The 21692-nt window shown below is 34.9% G+C and overlaps 2 protein-coding genes across 3 annotated transcripts; both read left to right on the top strand.

Moving 5' to 3' along the window:
* The first annotated feature begins 4056 nt into the window (after window positions 1-4056).
* LOC18447606 (3-methyl-2-oxobutanoate hydroxymethyltransferase 2, mitochondrial) lies at window positions 4057-10934 on the top strand. Of its 2 annotated transcripts, XM_088849086.1 has the most exons (9): window positions 4057-4345; window positions 5979-6124; window positions 6812-6911; window positions 7133-7339; window positions 7516-7662; window positions 9333-9386; window positions 9464-9688; window positions 9775-9825; window positions 10676-10934. In XM_088849086.1, the coding sequence occupies exons 4-8, from the start codon at window positions 7172-7174 to the stop codon at window positions 9823-9825; spliced, it is 645 nt and encodes a 214-aa protein (XP_088705212.1). In that variant the 5' UTR covers window positions 4057-4345; window positions 5979-6124; window positions 6812-6911; window positions 7133-7171; the 3' UTR covers window positions 10676-10934. The 2 variants fall into 2 exon arrangements, with proteins under 2 accessions (XP_088705212.1, XP_011628267.2); XM_011629965.3 differs by lacking the exon at window positions 6812-6911.
* A 2487-nt stretch (window positions 10935-13421) lies between these two features.
* LOC18447608 (cellulose synthase-like protein E6) lies at window positions 13422-21557 on the top strand. Its single transcript, XM_006857702.4, has 8 exons — window positions 13422-13888; window positions 14896-15202; window positions 16751-16894; window positions 17172-17303; window positions 18108-18320; window positions 18746-18970; window positions 19413-19760; window positions 20674-21557. The coding sequence occupies exons 1-8, from the start codon at window positions 13452-13454 to the stop codon at window positions 21214-21216; spliced, it is 2349 nt and encodes a 782-aa protein (XP_006857764.3). The 5' UTR covers window positions 13422-13451; the 3' UTR covers window positions 21217-21557.
* The last annotated feature ends 135 nt before the right edge of the window (window positions 21558-21692 follow it).

Below are 21692 nucleotides of genomic sequence, written 5' to 3'. Positions count from 1 at the left end.
CGAAATCCTCTCTCGGGAAGGCCTAACAATCAAAATATTTTTACTGTTTATGTGAATATGATATCCTAAATATTAAAAAGAATTTTTTGATAAAATATAATAACCAAAATATTTTTTATGGGTGTTTTGATCATTTTATTCTATTTTATTGATAATATATATTTTTTTTTTTTACCGGTACAAATTTATGAAAATAGATGCTCAAAATTTGATGTAAAAATAACAAATATTATAAATAAAATAGTGTGAACGTCCAAAATTAAATTTGGTGTAGATGTGATTGGGGCCATCTCAACCAATCAAGTGTCAAAATAGTATAGTAGAGATGTGATTGAATGGTTGGATCGGGGAAGCATATAAGTTTCGGTTGGATAGGGGAAGCATATAAATTTTAGGGGATTCGGTCGGATAAAGGGAAGCATATAAATTTTATGAAGCATAAAAAGCATTAAATATCAAAAGTCCTTAAAACATTAAGACACCCTCAACTCCAAACAAAACAAATAAGAAAATTGGGTTAGTTTTCTCATTCACCTTCCATCGCAATAAAATGGTCTTGTAAAAAGAAATATATTAGATGCAAGGGCTATGGATGGATGGATTTCCTGAAAGTTTGTATATACTCTTCATTGAAAAAATACCAAAATAAAAGAAAGAAAATTGAATATATTCATAAAAAAAAAGATACGATCATAGACCAAACACCAACTCAACTAAAAAGAAGAAGAAGAATCGATTTTTCTAGCAAATTCTATCATGAAGTCGATCTAAAGGTCCATTTCCTAGTTCTCAGAACTTCTCGTAGACGAAGCAGAATCGAAGAACTTGTCGTAGTAGAAGAAGAAGGTGGCAGAATGAGCGAGCGCCCTCAGAAGATCATCAGGTTGAATAAGCACCAGAGGAAGACGGTGTCATGATCAACACTCGTAGAATGAAGAAGAAGCAAAAAAAGTTGGTAGACCTCTTTGGCTAAGAAATGAATAACTTCTCGTAGAAGAAGATGGAGCTTTTTCGCTATGAAATTTCCCATTCCCAGCTAAACATTGCTCTTTCTGGTTATCTCTGTTGCAAATTTCTGATGATTCTTGGCTACTGAAAGTCCCTCGAGCATGTGCGTACAGAAATACGTGGTATGGATCCATCTTTTCTTGAACTGGTTACAACTGATTCAAAACAAAGCAAGCCTACATAAACCCTTTTCTTTCTCTACAGAGAAGATCAAAAGAAGATTTTAACAAATAAAAATAATAAATGACCTTTTCTTTCTCTACAGAGAAGATCATAAGAAGATTTAAAAAAATAAAGGAAGAATATGATTAAGTTAAGCTTACTGTCACAAATCTTCTGGTTGGGTGGGCACTGCTGTTGAAACTCGAAACTTAAACTTGAGCAAGAGGTTAGGTGAGGGTTTGGAGAGAAAGAATTATAAAGAAACTGAAAACCCTTTCCCTTTTATTGTTGGGAGACCATGAAAGAGGAAGGTTTTCTTATCTCTTGGGATAACGATTTCTCTGTTTTGATCCACTCCCAAAATTTCACCTGAAAAAAAGGGATTAGCAAATGAAACGGATATATAGAACGTGGGATATCTTTTGTTTCTGATAAATATAGGAGATATTATAAATCTTAAATGAAAATTTTGAAATTATGAACTAATTGAGTAAAGACGCGATTAAATGAAAAATTTGATGCTTATTAAATAATGGGGACTTTGGAGGATACCTATATAGATTACTCTAAAAATTATGGGAAGCAATTGTGCTCAAATAAGTCTGTGTTTTAAAACCGATGATTTTCCATCTCAATTACTGATTTGGATGAGAATTGGTCGGGATTGAGCCGGTTTTGGGATGGTATCGGTGCCACCCAGTTTTTTTCCCAGTCGCAGCCAAAAAAAGAAAAAAAAATTCCCAATCTCCTTTTTACATTTTTAACCTTTTTTTAGCTCATCTAAAGATTTTTTATGTTTCCTTAAATCTCCATCTCATAAAATATTATTTTAATTTATATTTTATTTTAATATTTTCTAGATCAACTATTTGGATCGATCCAGACGTGATGCATGTCGTGGATCCAATATAGGTATATAGGCAACGTGAAATAGGTACGAGCTCCTCATAGTTGTCGCTTTAACAACTTGTTGTATCTTTCTAGCTAAAGATGAGATTTCTATCAGGCTTAGGATTTATCTATACGATACTACATTATTAAGCTAGTGTTGAGATATTATCGACAAAATAAGAAAAAAACCCTATTATTATAGAGATTGTAGGATATATTTTTATCTAAAGAGAAAATTAAAGAGCAGGGAATTTTTAGGAGAGAACTTTATGGATAGAGAGTCTTTTAGAGAGATGATCATTTTTTTTTTTCAATATTAAAGTAATATAACTAAAAATATATAAAAAAATAGATACTGTTATTATGTCAAGACTGAACACCACTGTCTATTTTTTAAATTTCTTTTTTTCATGTTTCCTATTAATAATTATTTATATATTAATAGGAACCTTCCATATGGCTACCATATTATCATGCACATGATAATAATTATCTAAAACACATAGGAGGTCATGTGCACATAAGGAAATTTGGTGCGTGAGTTAGAAAATAGATAGAGATTAGGGTTTAACTGTTATTAGGGAATAGATAGAGATTGAGTTAGAGATTTTAGGGGATAGAGACATATATTAAACCACATTTTTCCAAAAAAAGGAAACATATCAAACCAAAGAAAAGATACCCACGTGTACAAATAGAGAATAGCCAAATAGAGAGAGAAACTATAAAAAAATTCTTCCTAAAACTTCTAATTTTGTCTCTATCGTAAAGAAAAAGAAAAAGAAAAAGATTATCATGAAAATATTGGTGTGTGGAGAGTCCATCTATTTAAGAAAGGGTGTGGTTTGTATAGAGCCAAGGCTCTAAACAATCAAATTAAAACCTACTTTTTAATTGTGTAGAGAAATGTGGTTTCAATACTTTAAATCTTTGTGATAACCTTAAAATATATTTTTATTTTATTTATAAAATTTAAAGCTTTAAAAATAGCTTGAAAGTTGATCGTTCAAAAATGCATTACAAAATACACTATTTTTAAAACTTGAAATCTATTTTTTTCTTATGTCCATACATCTTATCCATTTGAAGATATTTGAGCATGATCTAATGTACTTTCTATAATTCACGTGGGTATATTATTTACGTGGGTATATCATTTTTTCTCTAAAATCTCATTCCTACAATTTTGGTTAATTGTTCATTACTCTATTCTCTAAAATCTTATTACTACAATTTTAGTTACTTTCTTATTACCCTATCCTCTAAAGTTAAGAAAAATTTTCCTTCAAACTTATGATGGAGTATGAGATTCTAAAAATACAGGGTTTTTTTTTTAAATTATTATTATTATTATTATTATTTTATTACTTTTAATAATGCAGCCCTGTCCAACTACTTTTCCTAGGACTGCGGGCCCTATCAAAATAAATAAAAGATTTGTCTGGCGCTCTCTAAAGATGAGGACCGTATTCATAAATCACGTGTGGTGACAACGGAGATATTCCCCGAAGTAGAGTTTAAAGGGATGTTTTCATTGTACGGTCTTCATTTGTATAATCTAAATGCTTTCAGGGTTTAAGGTGAGTCTTTCGCTCTATCATGTTCTTTGAGAATATGCATTATTTCAGACTTGTATCTGTCATTTTTGTTTGGGTTTCTGCATTATTTCAGGTATTCTAGGCTCCTCTCTCTCTAGTTTGATATTTCATTAGTTCAGATTCTCTCTCTCTATCTCAAAGGTATTGCATAAACTCAGGTACCCGTCACCCTTTCTTTTTTTGAATCTTTTTTTTTTTTTTTTTTTTTGAAATCAGGTACCCATCAACCTCTCTCTCTGTCTGTCGAAGATAGTATCATAGAATTATATATCAGGGCTTTGTGCTCGCTTCCTTTCCTCCGCCGTTTATGGCATTCAAAACTCTAGCTCTCTGATTGTCGTCATCTGTATGCGTTTACAGGGTGGATTAATAACCCATAATGCCTGTCTTCACCTCTGCAAGTTGTTCTCGCCGCATCTTCTCCATGGCAACATCTGCTCTTTTCAATAGAATTTCTTTACCGTTTTCCGGGTGCAATACCAGATGCATGATGAGCAATTTGCCTGAGAATACCTTATATGGAGGGCCTTCGCCTCAAATTTCATCGCAGAGAGTAACCCTAAAGAATTTGGGGCTGAAGCATAAGAAGGGGGAGCCTATCACCATGGTCACTGCTTATGATTACCCATCAGCTGTTCACCTCGATCAAGCGGGAATTGATATTTGTCTGGTTGGTGATTCTGCAGGTACTCATATACCCAAAAACAAGAAACAACCGACTGTCAGTGATAAAATATAAGGAGAAGTTTTGATTTATTTATTTATTTTCACTTCCATTTGTGTAAGTTGGTATCTGTTTATAAGAGAATATATATGTGTAATTTATGATTCTTAAAAATAAGGGAAAGTTCTGGTTATTTGTTACATTTTCATGTTAATTAGCGTTTTTGATGCGTTTTCCCTCTGGGTGGAGATTTTAAGATTAAGCATGTAGAAATATAAGCATTAAGAAAGAATAAAATATGTAGTTGATGATTCTAGAAAATAAGGGAGAAGTTTCATTTTGCATATCCATTAGTATATTCTCTTTGTTGGAGAATCTGGGGGTGCCCATTTAGACTGGAAGAAAAGAAAGTTGTTCCATTAATTGTTAGACAAAATAAGGGAAAATTTCTGAATTTGATGCATATTTCATGCCATTATTTTCTTTCTGGAGCATCTGAATTCATTGCAAATTTTTATCGCCGTTGGCATTTTTGGGTGTTTTTATCTTTGGTCAGAGCTTCTAGAAGTACACAATTTCCCAAAAATAAGAATTGTGCCACTGATTATGGTGAAAGGAGAAGGGAAAGGATTCTTCTTTTATCGAATTTTTCATTTCCAACATTTTATAATGCCTTCTATTTGGCTGGTAACCATTTATAGACATTTTGCAACTACTTCGACATAAAACAGAAAACCTTGTGCGTCTGATAATGATGCAATAAGAAGAAAAAAGTTCTGCTGTTTTTGAATTTTGTATTTACCTTTCTTTTAACGATGCCGTTTCTATAAGGTTACAACCTTAACCAATCCAATAAAGGCACACCTCAAAATTTTATCATAACATTGAATTTTGTTGTAAAAATTTCTTAGGATTATCTTAAAATCTATTTTCATATCTAATTAGAAAATCTATAAATATATGAAAATATTGAAAATGGATGGTCTAGATAATGTGTTGCAAGATGCATTATTTTTGGGATTCAAAAACGTTTTTTTCATATTCATATATCTCAATGTCGATATGATCGATTAGAGGGTTTTTCAACATTAAAACAACATTTCCGATATATTTTTGAGGTGCATATGTGATTCTACATTTTAAGGTGGCAACCTTATATAAACTTTCCCTTCTTTTAATGTTTGGTTGGGGATTTCGTGGTACCCATTTAAAAGCACAGCTATTAGCAACTTCCAACGAAGGGTGAAAAAAAAACATTTTATAACTTATATTATTAGAAAAAGGACATTCATTTTATTTTATTGTTTTGGATACTGTTCTCTGTAGTCTATATGCCAAAACTAACCATTTTACCAACATTCTGGTTGCTTAAAAAAAAAAACTCATTAATCTTCATCTTTCCTGCCTTCTTGTGTCATTTGAAATCATTCGTTTGGTATGTATGTTTAATCTCTGGGCCCATTTATAGAACAAAAAGCAACCACTTGCATCTCTCCCCCCCAAAAAAAAAAAAAAAACCCAAAAAACCCCAAGAAGAAAATAGTATGAAATAAAGGAAAAAGTTGTTGATTTTTTCATTTCCAGTGATGCCGTTAATTTATTTTGACCTTATTCATTGATTTATTATTTGATTATTTTCCATTTCTTTTGGGAAGCGATGGTTGTTCATGGGCATGATACGACCTTGCCAATTAGCTTGGAGGAGATGCTTGTACACTGTCGTGCTGTGGCTCGAGGGGCCAAGCGTCCTCTCCTTGTCGGTGATCTTCCTTTTGGAAGCTATGAGGCAAGCTCTGTTCAGGTAATTACTTTCATGCAATTCCCCTATGGAGGTAATTTCTTCCTGAAATTCCTCTGTTCTGGTGATACTCCTTGCATTTTGCCTTCTTAAGTAAATTATTTGCTGTGAATTCTTCTTTGTTTATTACATTCTAAAGCATGGATCTTTGGTTTTAGAGTGATATGGTTTCAACAATCCTCTCGATAGAATATGATTATGTGTTATGTTATATGTTTAGGGAGTGGATGATTTTACTGTAATTTTCCTTTTTCTTCATTCTTCCAAAAACTACTTTATGGCTTATTCTTCTGTTTTTGTATTTCACCTAGGACTGCCACTGTGTGCATTTAGATTTCATCACTACAAGACGAAGCTAAATAAAGTAAATTAGGGTTTCTTTTGTATTGGGATGTTGATCTAATTTTTTATACTATCATGTCCTGCTCAAATAGAGATTGGGTTTCGTAGCCTGTGGGATATGGATATCTTCTACTTCAATGGGGGACTTCCCCTGTATGTGTATACGTTTAATTTCTTAAAATGGTCTTCCTACTTAGCCCCTGAAACTAAGATAAAAAATCATCAACATCGTCCGATCCTTATTCGAACCATTTGGGGTTGGCTTAACATTGGTTCAAGATTCATGAAAAAATGTGGCAAAGTTTTGTTGCTGGTTACCTATCTAACACAACCTTCCTCCTTTCTCAGGGCTTGGGACGGGCATGACACGACTTGGGACCCGCCATGCCAGAGTTGAAACAAAGATATTATAAAATAAAAAATAAAAATCAATGGGTTTTTTGTATTGGTATGTGGGTTCTGTGTGATTCTTTAGAAAAATCATTTGTCTCAAACAATAATCGCTCTTACTTACAAAGAAAGTTTTGTATTTGGCATGTGGCTTATTTTTGCTTCTAGCTAAAATGGGCAATTGGGCATATGCCAAGGGGGGGGAGGGCATGTCTAAATTTCTTTTAGCTGCAATTGGGTATATACTGAGGAGAAGTTACCTCTCTGAATTATGGGCAGGCAGTTGAAACTGCAGTTAGGATATTGAAGGAAGGTGGGATGGATGCCATTAAATTAGAAGGTGGAGCTCCATTCAAGGTTGCTGCTGCAAAATCAATAGTAGAGGCTGGAATTGCTGTCATGGGTCATGTAGGACTTACCCCTCAAGCAATCAGTGTTCTTGGTGGTTTCAGGCCTCAGGGCAGAGATGCTGAAAGTGCAATGAAGGTTTCTTCTTTGATCGTCTTTATTAACAATTTTCTATTTTCCTGTACTGCTTTGTTTCTGTATTCCCAAAAAAGAGACATTTATATCTCTATGCAATGTTGTTTTATTCCTTCTTTTTTCTTTTGAACTTCTTTAGGTTGTTTTCTTTTGATCTAATACACACATTTCGTATACAGATTGTGGAGACTGCACTTGCTCTACAGGAAGCAGGATGTTTTGCAGTTGTGTTGGAATGTGTGCCCTCGCCTGTTGCAGCTGCTACGACTTCTGCCCTTCGAATCCCCACCATAGGCATTGGAGCTGGGCCTTTCTGTAGTGGCCAGGTCTGCTCTCTTTGAATTTCTTTTGATCTGCTTTTTTATCAGACCAGTATGCAATTTGACCTATATTTGAGTCTTTTCTTTTAATGAGTATTGTGTATGTATTTAATGCCCTTCAATTTTTAAGATATTCACTTGATTTAGTCTCTACACGAAATGAATGAAATAGCATGGTAGTTACTTTGATGAGGTCTTCCATGTAACAAGGGGTATTAAAGCAGAGCAAGATTCTGTTGACCAAGAGCATTCAATGTTTTCATTTTAAGTGTAGTTAGATATTAGATGTTATAATCGATTAGGTTCATTAGCATCATGGAGTATTTTAAGTGTAGTTAGACATTATTCATAATCGATTAGGTTCATTAGCATCATGGAGTTCCTTTCTTCCATATAAATATTTACTGTATGATATTAGGCATTGCAAAATTGCCTAGTCTCTATACTGAAATATGATATTAAAAGTAGGCAGTGCTTTGTTATTTACTCAAATTTTAATTGTTCATATCCAAGTTGCATGGGATATTATGTTTTTTCTGCACAATTTGATGGCAATGGTAGGATGGCTATATATATATATCGGAATCGATTATGTCAGCCCACGGGTTAATAGCTACAGTGTCAGCGAACGACCCATATTGAATCTCTTTACTTCTATATAGTTACTTTTTTTTTTTGTATGAAGTAGAGTTTATGATCTTTTCACTTCTATTGAAATTAGGCCCTAATCTCATGTAAGCATAACATTTTATGGCTAACCAAACCAAAAGGTTCTTTTCTCCCACCTAATCCTCATGTTTGGGAAATATCAAAGGTACCGTAGCTCTTTTGGAGCCTCACCTCAAAGTGGTACCTAGGTGCCCTAGCTCTTCAGTTTTTACACTCAAGTGTGTGTTCACAATTTTGATTGGATGATATAAATATCTTTGGTTGAAGCCTATGCCTAAGTAGTTGCTGAATGAGCTATTCAGTTTATCAATTTGGTCTGTTGCAGATTGTTAGAGATGTCGATATTGAAGATGTAAACCTCTGTTCTCTAACTTGCTTTCTACTTTGGCATCTCAATCCTTATGCTGTACCTAAATTGAGTATGAAAGAAAGATTTTGCATTTAAAAAAGTGGGAAATTTTAACAAAACACACACACAAGAGGATGCCACAAAAGGGTGAGTACAGTAGCTACTCTCGAGAAAGATACTTTGAAGATCATTCCTTTGTGTGTGTGTGTAAGAGAGAGAGAGAGAGAGCATTTAGTGAATTCACTTTCTGCTAGGCGTGAGAATTAGAGAATGAACTGGACATTTTGTAACCAACTGCAGGTGAGGTCCATCATGGTTTGTATGCTGTCTAGCTCATCTTTATAAGGTTCTGATCATAAATTCCTATTGAAAACTCATTTGTTAACTCGTTGGGTTATTTATCAAAGGAAAAACAACATAGGGAAACTGTTAGTTTTTTTTGACAAGTGGTGGATTTCATTGTTTCGTGACGACTAAAACATGGGAAAGTCTTACATAATGGTTTAGACTTCTGTGATTTTAGATGCTTCTCTCTCTCTCTCTCTCTCTATCTCTCTCTCTCTCTCTCTCTATCTCTCTCTCATAAGATTAATTTTGGTTATGGCTTCCCCTCAATTTTTATTTGACTATGAAGATTCTGACAGTTGACCTTTCTTAGGTCTTGGTTTACCATGATTTGCTTGGCATGCTCCAACACCCTCACCATGCTATGGTACGTAAAGAGAGAGTATATTCTTGGTTCTTTGCACTTGTTGGCACTAAAAAGGATTTTTCATGGTTGATCTTCAGGTGACTCCCAAGTTTTGTAAACAATATGGACGCGTGGGTGCTGAGATAAGTAGAGCTCTATCAGAGTTTAGAGAAGAAGTAGTCAATCATTCGTTTCCAGGTCCTGTTCACACACCGTACAGGATTAGCAGTGATGCTTTAGATGGGTTTTTGAATGAGCTTGAGAGGAGAGGGTTGAGTAAAGCGGCTTCATCAGCAGCAACAGTAGCTGAGAAGAATGAGAAAGTGAGCAGACATCTCTCTCTCTCTCTCTCTCTCTCTCTCTCTCTCTTACACATATTCATTTGATGCATTGTTAATACTCTTTGCAGGTGATGAGAGATGAAAAAGAGAATGGTGGTGTCCCCATTACCATGACTTAGGTCTGTGTGTGTGTGTGTGGCATAGTTATTATGGGGTCTCTCTCCCTATCTATTTATCTATGGCAATGAAAGTGGCCTTTGAGTCGCTTGCTCCTTTAGGACAGATTTGTGCCTTCCTATGGCATGGCAGTAAAAGTGGCCCTTTCAAGAAAGATCTTAAGGCTATTTCAGCCTTGTAATAAAGGGCAGTGCTAATTTTGTAGAGAAAAATATTCAAAACCGGCATCCATGTGGGTTTGGTGACTTGTAAAAAATCCGTCGCCATCAATAAAAGATCCATCTTCTCAGTATTCTAAAATTAAATTTCTGAAAGAAATTAAGGGGAAAGCCATATGGCTCAAGAAGCTTAAAGCAAAAACTGCCTCTTTTTATTCCTTTTTTGTTCCATTTTTTCCAAATCATGTACCATGTTGCTAGATAAACATTTGAAAGGTAACCTGCAAAGACATCTCGCTCGTAAAATTTTTTGAAAATACTTGACAAATTAATTTTCCCCTACTTCAAAAGCTTTTTTCTTTTTGAATTTGCTATTGCATGAAAGAATTTAGTATTAGCATATCCTCTTACAGCCATTTAACTCTAGATCGTTGCTTCCAATAGATCTCTTATTAACTTTAGATTTTTATTCAGCACAAACAACAATCTCGTTTTTCATTGTTCTCCTCATTAGAGGCGTATCCATGATTTTGAATGGATATTTTTAAATTAAATCTAGACGAGAGTGTCGTCCAACTTTTTTTTAATTGAAAAATTATTTACCTTTTTCCGTGGCAACAATCTATGCTTAATATTAATTAATTTTTTATGCACTTGATATCCAAACCATTCATACATTATTGTATTATTCCAGGTGTTTTTAACTTCTTTGTAATAGTAATGGCATATGAGGATAACAGCAAGCTCTCTCCATTGGAAATGGTTTTGGCCCTCTCAATGAATTTCTTTGTAATAGTATTGGCATATGATCAGAGGATAATTTGGTTCTTTGTAATAGTATTGGCATATGATCAGAGGATGAATTTCTTTGTAATGGTATTGGCATATGATCAGAGGATAATTTGGTTCTTTGTAATAGTATTGGCATATGATCAGAGGATAATTTGGTTAAAGCATTGACAATTTGGTTAAAGCATTGACACAAGTAAAGGAAAAGAACTTTCCAAACTATGGGAGATAAAAAACCAATATATCTTGCTCATAATCCAATTGTTACATCAATTATCAGCCCAAGTAAATTTTGCATTATAAAATTGTTAAAGCATATCATATTCGAGTTGATTGGAATTTTTTGTAGAAATCTCATTAGGCCAATGGATCGATCATGTTAAAAATTCCCTCCTTGGTTAAAAAAGAGCCAAAAACGAAATTTCTATAAAAAAAAAGGCTTCCTTTCAAGGCATTCAAAGTAGGGACCCATCTAAAACCCATACACGGACCACCATCATCATCCCTAACACTAATTACAGTAGGCTTGAGGAGTTTAGTTTCTTGTAACATAATAATTTTAGGCTTATGTCGCCTCATCAATATCAAAACTTCTTACTTTCTGCGTACCTCCGCTCACACTCACATTAACACTCACATTCACATTCCAAATAAGGTTTTTCATAAAGAGCAATGAATGAATTTATGTATAAACACCATGAACCACCGGAGCATCCTTGTATTATCCTTGATACTGTCAAACCTCTAAACTTCTCCCTGCCTATCATCCATCACTACTTGCTCTCTTTGCCTCAGTCATCAAAGAGGATCGAAATCGTTGCTTTACCCCTATCCTTGTTGCTGCCCTCAACTTTGATAGCAGCAATTGTGTGTAACAAAGATAATTAGTATCAATCACTTATATATAATGGATTTAGTTTCCACCATTTCTCAGTCCCCATTCTAAATAATTCATTCTCATTTACCATCTACAAACACGCTCGAAGACTTCGGAGCGTGCACAGCTACCAAAACCCAAAATACCGGAACATTGTTAAATGCAAACAATATTTTACAAGCAAAAACAGTGAGGATTTGGTATTAGAAAAGGGAAGGGTTTTCTTTACAACGTAGAAGTTCTATTCTCTCCCTACTTACCATCCAGCTGCCCAATTTTGACAAAGAGAGTCGTTCACTGTTTGATCTTAGATTCAACGTCGGAAAGTATTTTATTTTTAGCTTTTTTTTATACAAATTGTATGAATATGAAATTTGGTACGTGCCATCTTCTCATTTGGGCGCACCTATAAAAAAAATATTAAAATTAATTTTTCGATAAAATATAATGACCAACATACCTCTTGAAATTTTCAAGGGTATTTTGGTCATATTATTTTATTGAAAATATTTTTTTATATTTTTCGCTAGTGTGAGTTTAATAGAAGAATAGACGTCCAAAATTTGGTGTCAAAATAGTTATAGAAAAAAATTAAACATAAAATAGTGTAGAGATGTGACATTGTGATTGAGGCTATCTTAGCCCTCCATTCAAAATGGACGGTTGGATAATGGAGATTATAGAACTTCTATGCTGTAGAGAAACATAGAAAGCTTGCCCATTAGAAAAACAGAAGGCATCGAAATGTTTATATTAGCTGGACTCGTATTTCAATTAATGTGAATACAATTAATAAGATGGGAGTACCTTTGGAGAAAACCATATGAAATAATGGGGCACTTTGGGATTAGGGGATGGAAGAAGGGCATGTATAGATGTACTTGTAATCACTCACAATTTTTTTTTTGGATAAATGTTAACAAATTTATTAATAAAAGAGAATTACAATGGAAGGATTACATCATCAGTAATTAAAAGAGAAGGTGATGACCAATGTTTAAAAAACAGGGCGATCTAACAGGTAAACGCAGGGTGATCAGCCCGTATTTTAAAAAAAAGAATTCAAAAAAATGCAAATAAAATTCCAAAAATAAGAAATTTGATTTGTAATATATTTTTAAATATTTTTTACGTTATGATAAATATTAAAAATCATTTTGGCCATTGATACTCATTTTTATATCTTCCCATTTTTTTAAAATTTATTTAAAAATACCCTTAGGCACATCAATTATCGTCGATCGGACTTAAGGATGCAATCCAGAACGATTCTTTAAAATCCATTTTTTCCATTAATTTTCAATTTCATTTGAATGTGTTTTGTTTTAATAGCTTTTTATATGCTTTTTATATTTTAGTAGAATTTTTTTTGTATCTTTTTTATTTTTTTAAATAATTTTTTGAACGATTCTATAAAATCCAATTTTTCCATTAATTTTCAATTTCATTTGAATGTGTTTTGTTTTAATCGCACTTTATATTTTAGTGAAATTTTTTTTGTATCTTGTTTATTTTTTTCAATAATTTTTTGACCATCTAAGACTTGACCGATTAAGATGGTCAAATTGACCGACTTATCGATCAGATCGATTAAACCGCTTTTGGGTCGTATCTGATTAACCAATCCGATTCAATTTTGGCTACATTGGTACACACCTCTTTTAGCAAAGGAGCAGTGCCTTCCCGTACACATCATGGAATCACTTACATGTCATTGTCAACTGCAAGGCCAAAACCGACTCGATAAATTAAATTGTACGTACGAGTATTGACCCAAGAATCTCAATAAAACAAGCATTTGAATATGGAAAATGTTGTACAAGGGAGACTGAGTAAAAAGGAGGCATGGACAGAAGGTTGGAGGATAAATAAGAGAGAGAAAGAGAGACCTTGGAGCTCCCATAACGAAGTTGGAGAATATCTTAGAGAGAGAGAGAGAGAGAAACTTGAGTACTCTTTGAGAGAGAGAGAGATGGGAAAAGTTGATGAAGAAAAGCTCTCTCTCTATGGGAGCGTAAAAGCAAAGGGGATGTTTCTGTATAGGCTGTTTGGTCTAAGTTTTTTGTGTGCAGTTTTGATGGTTTTGTATTACAGGTTGACTCATGTGACAGAGGGTGCTCAATGGTTTTGGATGGCCATTTTTGCATCCGAAGTGTGGTTCACTTTCTATTGGGTTCTGAACCAGTCGGTCAGATGGAACCCTGTTTATCGCCACACCTTCAAGGACAGGCTCTCCAAGAGGTCCCCTCTCTCTCTCTCTCCCCGCCACTTGTTTAATAAATTATGTAGGGACCTGAAATAATCACTTAATTTTGTGTTAAAGACAGAGGATTCGGCATATACTCGTGAGAAATCCAGGTGTAGAGTAACAAAGAAAGATAAATAGGGAAAGAGAGAGGGGAGAGATGTAAGATGTTAATGTTGTGGGTTAGAGAGAGACCGGGGTCCAAGTATTTGGATCCAGACCCGAGCAGAGCTAGGTCTTGACCTAGAACCATACACGACCGGGTTTGGTCCACATCGTTTGAATCCAGACCAGCTTGTCGAGTCCAAACATGAACCTGGACCTAGACCTGGTTCCGGTCGATTCGGGACCCAATTGCCATCCCTAGATGTGTTTGGGTGAATAAGAGAGAAATTTGGCAAATTCATATTTTTCTGTAATTGAAGCCTTGTTCTGGGGAACAAGCGATTGAGTGGGCTGAGTCTGGAGTCGATAGAGAGAATATTGTATAATGAGTAAGCATGAAATTTGCGTTAAGGCTGGAAAAAATTTGCGCCATCACGAAATGATCCAATTTTTTGTAAAACTTTTGTGGAGGTCCTATTCTCTCGCCAAAAATAAAAAAAATTTATGTTTTTCCCCGATCTTATGTTAACTAAATTTATAATTTTTTTTTCGTTTTCTTCAATTGTAAGTTTGTCTTGGTTCGGAGTTTTTTTTGGAAGACGGTCCAATATTTAAAATATCAAACTAACATAAAGTTTGGGACTTCTCTTAACTAAATTTATTTCGTTTTTTTTTTTTTTTTTTTTCAATTGTAAGTTTGTCTTTTGGTTAGGAGCTATTTAGAAAACAGTTCGATATCTAAAATATCAAACTAACATAAACGTAAAGTTGAGGAGTTCAATATATAGTCCGATATTCAAAACATCGAATTTCCGTTTAGTTTCAAGGAGAGACTCTTTTCGAGCCTACATTCTCTTTGGAGAGTGGAACGGAAACTAACATACTTTTTAAGGAGCAGGTATGAAAAGGAGTTGCCAGGTGTGGACATATTTGTGTGCACGGCGGACCCATACAAGGAGCCACCAATGCTTGTGATGGGCACTGTTTTATCTCTCATGGCCTACGATTACCCAACCCACAAGCTCAGTGTCTACCTATCTGACGATGGGGCCTCAGAATTTACTTTCTATGCATTATTGGAAGCTGCCAAATTTGCAAAGCATTGGCTCCCCTTCTGCAAGAAGTTCCAAATAGAGCCAAGGGCCCCTAAACCTTTCTTCTCTTCAATGGCCTATTCTCATAAGGATGAGTGCTCCACCATCAAGGTTGGCTTCTCTTTCTCTCTTTTAAGTGGGAAGTATCTTTTTCTCTTTTAAGTGGGAAGTATGAATTGTAGGAATCTCTTTTCACGTGTGTGTGTTAGGACTTCAAAGGATCACTATTAAATTTTGACATTGACACAGATCTTTAGAAAAGTTATTACATGGGTGTGGGACTTGGGTGAATGGATTTTCTAAACATCTATGTCAAAATTTAATGGTGATCTTTTGAGATCCTACTCATATGGATGTAGGAGGGTCTCATAGTATCATTACTCATAAAATTAATATCCCCTAGATGATATTGTTTGGTTAGTTGTTTGATACAACATAACACATCCATACAACCCCCAACCAAAAAAACTTTATAAATCATACCATTAACCCTAAAAATATTTATTTTTGCATCAGCTCCTTTAGGTAAAAAAATAGGTTCTTTTAGGATGAAAATGCCCCTTTTATAACATATATTTCTCTCACTTGTCTCGTTTTTTAAATGATGCACAACGTGTGCTGGATCGGCTTCTAAAAGCTGGTTCGAAAATTGTAGCATTGAATGTGCTAGACTGGCGTCGTGTTAAATAATGTGCTAGTCCGGTACACATTATGTCGGACCGGCTTTATTTTAAAAAATAAAATTAGTCCGGCACATTGTTTAAAATAAAGTCAGTGATTTTTTTTTCTATACAAAAAATGTGCATTATAAAGGGGATACATTTATCCTAAATAAAACTACTTTTTACTCGGGGGTGGATGTGAAATTAAACATTTTTATGGTTAGTAGTATAGTTATACAAAGTGTCATATTTTTTTTTTCTTTTTTTTTTTTTTTTTTGAGGGGGCGGGAGAGGGGGATATCTACATAACATTATTTCATTGTCTATTTTTTTTTGGTGATTTTTAGCTATTTTTAGCGATTTTTGACTGAAAACCTATGAATTTCAGCAAAGTACTAAGTACTTGAGTAAGGTGAAAATAAATTTTCAAAAAGATAAACTTACAAGGAAAAATGCCTATAAGTTTATCTTGCACAATTTTATAATGTACTTTGCCAAACAACAGATAATTCATGAACATGCCTAATTTTATTGAAATAATGGATTTTCAATGATAATGAATATATCCAAACATGCACTAAATTCACTAATCTCTCTCCTATGCTTTACTGAGACAATTATGTGTTGACACCTGATGCAAATACTAGTGTAAGACGCCCATATTAGATTTAGCCTTCTTGACACAATACGTCTATACAATTTAAGTACTTGACACAATACGTCTATACAATTTAAGTACTTGATAGTGAAATTTCAATAAGAAACATTTGAAAATATGTAGTCTCAAAAGTATAAGGTATCGTATAAAAAATACGTGCAAAAAACTACATATTGATTTGTTCATATTCTATAAGGGATTGTTTACAAAGAGACCATTTATCTTTTTGTACATGAAGGTCACAATCGTTATTGTCTCTTCAATCCCTTTTTCATTCTTTGCATGCGCTTCTCTGTCTCGTGGGTATTTCTAACCGGAAATAGATATATCTCTTTCTAGAAAATGTTCGAAGAGATGGAAGAGCGAATTGAAGCAGCAGTGAAGTTAGGGAGAATCCCTGAAGATATTCGATGTCAACATAAAGGTTTTCTTGAGTGGGACAAGACACCATTCACTTCTCGCGATCATTCCCCCATTGTCCAGGTATGCAGCCGATCCCGAAACCTCCAATTGCTGCTGACATTTTGTCACTTCAGTTAAAAGTTTTATTTTAGTTGAAAAAATAATCAAATTACTCATGGCAGATGAACAATTTAACACTTTAACCTATATCTTTTCATTTAATTTTAAATCACCTATAGGCAACCCATCGTCTTGAGTTCAAATTGTTCCAAATGGGTAAACTGATAGTTCATCTCATAGAGATATTTTGATAAATTTCTCAAAATTTAAGGTCAATTTTTTATTTTATTTTTTGAAGATACTGATTGGAGGGGGAGATTCAACAGAGGTGGACATGGAGGGAATCCCATTACCTACACTTGTGTATTTGGCACGTGAGAAGAACCCAAACCAACACCATAACTTCAAGGCTGGTGCCATGAATTCCCTGGTAAATTTATTGATTTTCACTCTATGATTATAAATTTCTTTTCGTCTTATTTTTGTGCGTGATTAGGAACTCTAAATCTAATGTGTTACATAGAAACATATCGATATGAGTGTAAAAAATACCAATAGTAGAATTGGCTAAACATATCCGTATAACATTTAAACAAGTCAAAAGATTTGTTGCTCCTGCTGGAGCATACTGTGCATTTGCTCTCTAGGATAAAACTCAAGGTTAGGATATATCTTATGGACCCAAGATATGGGGATGCCTTTTATAACAAACAACCGAATTGATAGAAAAAAAAAAAAATTTGAATCCCAATCTCTCAGAAAAAAAATAACGTCCTAAGATTGAACAAGAACCATCCAATTTTTGGATGAAAAGATTGACATGTTGAAGAACTCAATCCAATTTTATTCTTGAAAACAATAATTTAGTGATACTTAGATGGATCCCATAATTTTGGATAAAAGAATTATTTACAATTACCTCTTTAGGGAGTTGTTTTAAAGTATATACTCCCGTGGGGGGTTGCTATATGTCATCTTTAAAGAAACACATTAAAGATGAGATTTCAGGTGACTTTATAGTTAAATTTCAAGAAAAAATATTAAGAGCATCTAAATTTTTTTACTTGTTAGACATGGATGTTGTGTCCTTAGTATGCCGTCACATGCATAAAATCATAAGTATGTGCCCTTGTTGCATGGCAATACTAAGTTCGCCAAACTAAACATATTACAAATGTTCATCAATTAACTATTTTGTTCATATGATTATTAAGTCATGGTCTTTTGTGGACAGATACGAGTTTCATCAGTTATCAGCAATGCTCCGATTATACTCAATGTTGACTGTGATATGTACTCCAACGATTCGAAATCAATTAGGGATGCTCTGTGCTTTCTAATGGATGAGGAGACAGGTCATGACATTGCTTTTGTGCAGTTCCCTCAGAATTTCGATAATATGACAAAAAATGAGCTCTATGATGGCTTCCTAAGAGCAATTGGAGTGGTAGGTTTTTCTAAGAAAATCAAGAAAGTATATCAACAAATTAGTGATACTTGTTATGTCTCTGCTGTAAATGAAACTGGTTTTTTCTTTCTTTCTTTTAATTAATGTAACTGCTTATTGATTTAGTTACTTCTATTATAAATTTTATGTTGGTGTTTTTGTGTATGTGTGTCTATATGTTTTCAAAAACTCAGAATCGACCCCAACTTTGTAGGGGCTTGATATCGGATTCTCCTGGTCCTACTCTGCTATAACTTGTATAAATAAATAAATATAACTGGAGGAACCGAGCGATTCCAAAGATTTTCCATCAGGAATCACCCGCCTCTGCCTTCCTGTCAAACTTAGCAGATTCCGAGTGGGATCGAGCATTTTTGAATCAGTGGTGTTGGTTAAGTTTTAATGTGGCTATTTGAATGTTGCAGGTGGATTTTCCCGGAATGGATGGTCTTGGGGGTACTCTGTATGTTGGGAGTGGATGTTTTCATAGAAGAAGTATTCTTGGTGGGAAGATGCTTAATGAAGAGTTTAAAGAAGAGTTGAGTGGTGGGAATTGGAGTAAGAGTGAGGAAAAGGCAAAGATTTTGGAAGAGAGAGGGAAAGATCTTGCTACTTGCACCTATGAATTGGGTACTGAATGGGGAAAAGAGGTCATCTCTCTTGCTCTCTCTCACACACCTATACACACACACGCGTATGCATACACCCATACCCCCACACACAAACACAGAGGCACCTAGGGGTGGCAATGGACCAGACCAGATCTGACTTTGCGTCTGGGTATGGGTCTATATTTTGGACCCAAAAGGTCAGGTCCATGTCCAAAACTTGGACCCGAGTACTATTCGGGTCCAGCTGGATTTGACCCGAATAATATTGGTGTATGTGGGCCTTCATAAATTTTGCCAATATGTTTATTTCTTAGGAATTTCCAGTTATTATGTAAAACAATAAGACATGTGGGTATTCATAGATAATGTTGTGCAATACTATAAATATGCAGTAGTTTGCTCCCTCTCCTCCACACTCAACACACACCTGCACACTAGTCTCTGTCAAAATAGCTTAACCTTGGATTGGATGTGATGGCAGGTGGGACTGAAGTATGGATGCCCAGTGGAAGATGTGATTACAGGTTTATCGATTCATTGTAGAGGGTGGAGATCTGTGTATTACAACCCAACAAGGAAAGCATTTTTGGGGGTGGCTTCAACTACTTTGGGGGATACACTTGTTCAATCAAAGAGATGGTCAGAGGGTGACTTTCAGATTTTGCTCTCCAAATACTGCCCCTTCGTGTATGGATGGGGGAAAATGAGCGTAGCGCACATGATGAGCTATAGCATTTACTTGTTTTGGCCAGTAAATTCTTTACCTACTTGGTGTTATGCTCTTGTCCCCTCCCTTTGCCTCCTCAATGGGGTTCCCTTGTATCCGAAGGTACCTCTCTCTCTCTCTCTCTCTCTCTCTCTCTCTCTCTCCACACTGCACACACCCAAGCCTCTCTCTCTCTCTCTCTGCATCAGTGCTCAAAAACTTGGTCGAGTCTATAAAGACGAGTTGCTCAGTCTCAGCACCCTACTGATGCGAGTCTAACGTACAAAACTGGGTATATGAAAGACTTGAAAAAATTATATATTTTGAGACTAAATCAATAATAAATGACGTATAAATCTATTTCTATATAAATTTATTGTTTTATGATTATTTGAGAAGTTTTTATTATGAAAAAAGTTTATATAGAGCTGAGGCTCTAAACAATCAAATTAGTGTCTACTTCAAACATTTCACTAGAAGAGGTTGTTTTGAACCCAAATATCCTCAAATTGATCATCTCCACATCAAGTTTTATACGCATGAAAAAAAAATGGATTTCAAGTTTTGGAAATAGTGCATCTTGTAAAGCATTTTTGGACCGTTAATTTTTAAGATTTTCAAGTTTCGATAGATCTGCTCGATGTACACTATTTTTTTAGCAGTAAATTTTGAAATTAAAGATAAAAATGCATTTTAAAGCTACCACAAAAATTTCCAGTATTAAAACCGCATTTCCCAACACTATTTGAAGGTGAGTTGTACTTTGATTATTTAAAGCCTCTACTCTATACAAACCGCACCCTTCTTTTATTGCTTTTGCACCCTTCTAGGCTTGTACAAAACTTGAGCAAAAGTCACTTAAACTCGTCCGAGTTACTTGCTCAGGCAACTGCTGAGTTATGCGCGGAGACGAGTTTCTGGCCACTAATATGTGCACACATGCATACACCTCAAGTTTTCTCTCTCTCTCTCACTCACAGACACAGCTCCAGTTTCCTGTTAATAAGATTTGTCATCTTTACTTTTCATCTTCTAGGTGACTAGCCCATGGTGCATTCCCTTTGCTTTTGTGGCTATTAGCTCATATGGGTCCAGCCTTCATGAAATGCTATTGGCAAAAGGAACACTCAAGTCCTGGTGGAATGCTGAGAGAATGTGGATGATTAGAAGGGTCTCCTCCTACCTCTTTGCCTTCATTGACAGCATTTTGAAGCTTGTTGGTTTAGGAGAGAGTGGATTCGACATCACAACCAAGGTCTCTGATGAGGATGCGATGAGGAGGCACGAGCAAGAGATCATGGAATTTGGTGGTGCATCTCCAATGTTTGTCATATTGGCCACTTTGACTCTGTTTAACCTAATTGCATTTCTATTAGGCCTAAAGAGAGTTATAACACAAGGATCATCAGCCATGGATTCTCTGATGCCACAATTAATCCTTTCCGGGTTCATTGTTAGCATTTGTTTTCCGATATTCGAGGCGCTGTTTATCCGCCGAGACAAGGGCAGACTACCAATCTCAGTTGCCTATACATCCATTGTTCTAGTGCTCTTAATCTCTTACATTCCAATCTTTTAGAGAGAGGACTCGAGGACGAAATATTGATTGGAAGAGATTCTGAAATGTTGGTTAATGAGGCCCCATTAAGTGCATATAAACTAAGTTTGCTGTATTATTAGTTTTTCATAAATGTTTGCTGTATTTTTACTTATTTTTTTTTTTTTAGGAAAGGAAACCATGTTGTAAGCTTGGTGCTCTGTTGGCAACCTCTTGGTACAGTTTCCTTGAGCGTGTCAAAAAAATTTGAAGATTTCACCTTCGTTCCTTGTATTGAAGTTCCTCATAATCCCTAGCAAGCCATATGTACCCACTGTTTCCTTTAAAATTTTTAATACATTTATGGTGACAATGTTTATTTATTTTTAATACGTTAACGGTGAGAATGGGGGCTAGGACGTGATTTTGTGGCATCCGCCCCCCCTAACCACCGATACCCAAAACCCATTCCCAATGTATGGGGCTTTTAGTTCCTTAACTAATAGGTGGAGAGAGAG

This window comes from Amborella trichopoda, chromosome 10 (assembly GCF_054954075.1).
Source record: "Amborella trichopoda isolate Santa Cruz 75 chromosome 10, AtrichopodaSantaCruz75HAP2 v2.0, whole genome shotgun sequence".
NCBI lineage: Eukaryota > Viridiplantae > Streptophyta > Magnoliopsida > Amborellales > Amborellaceae > Amborella > Amborella trichopoda.
Note: the sequence above shows the minus strand (reverse complement) of the source record. Positions and strands in the feature narration are given on the sequence as shown.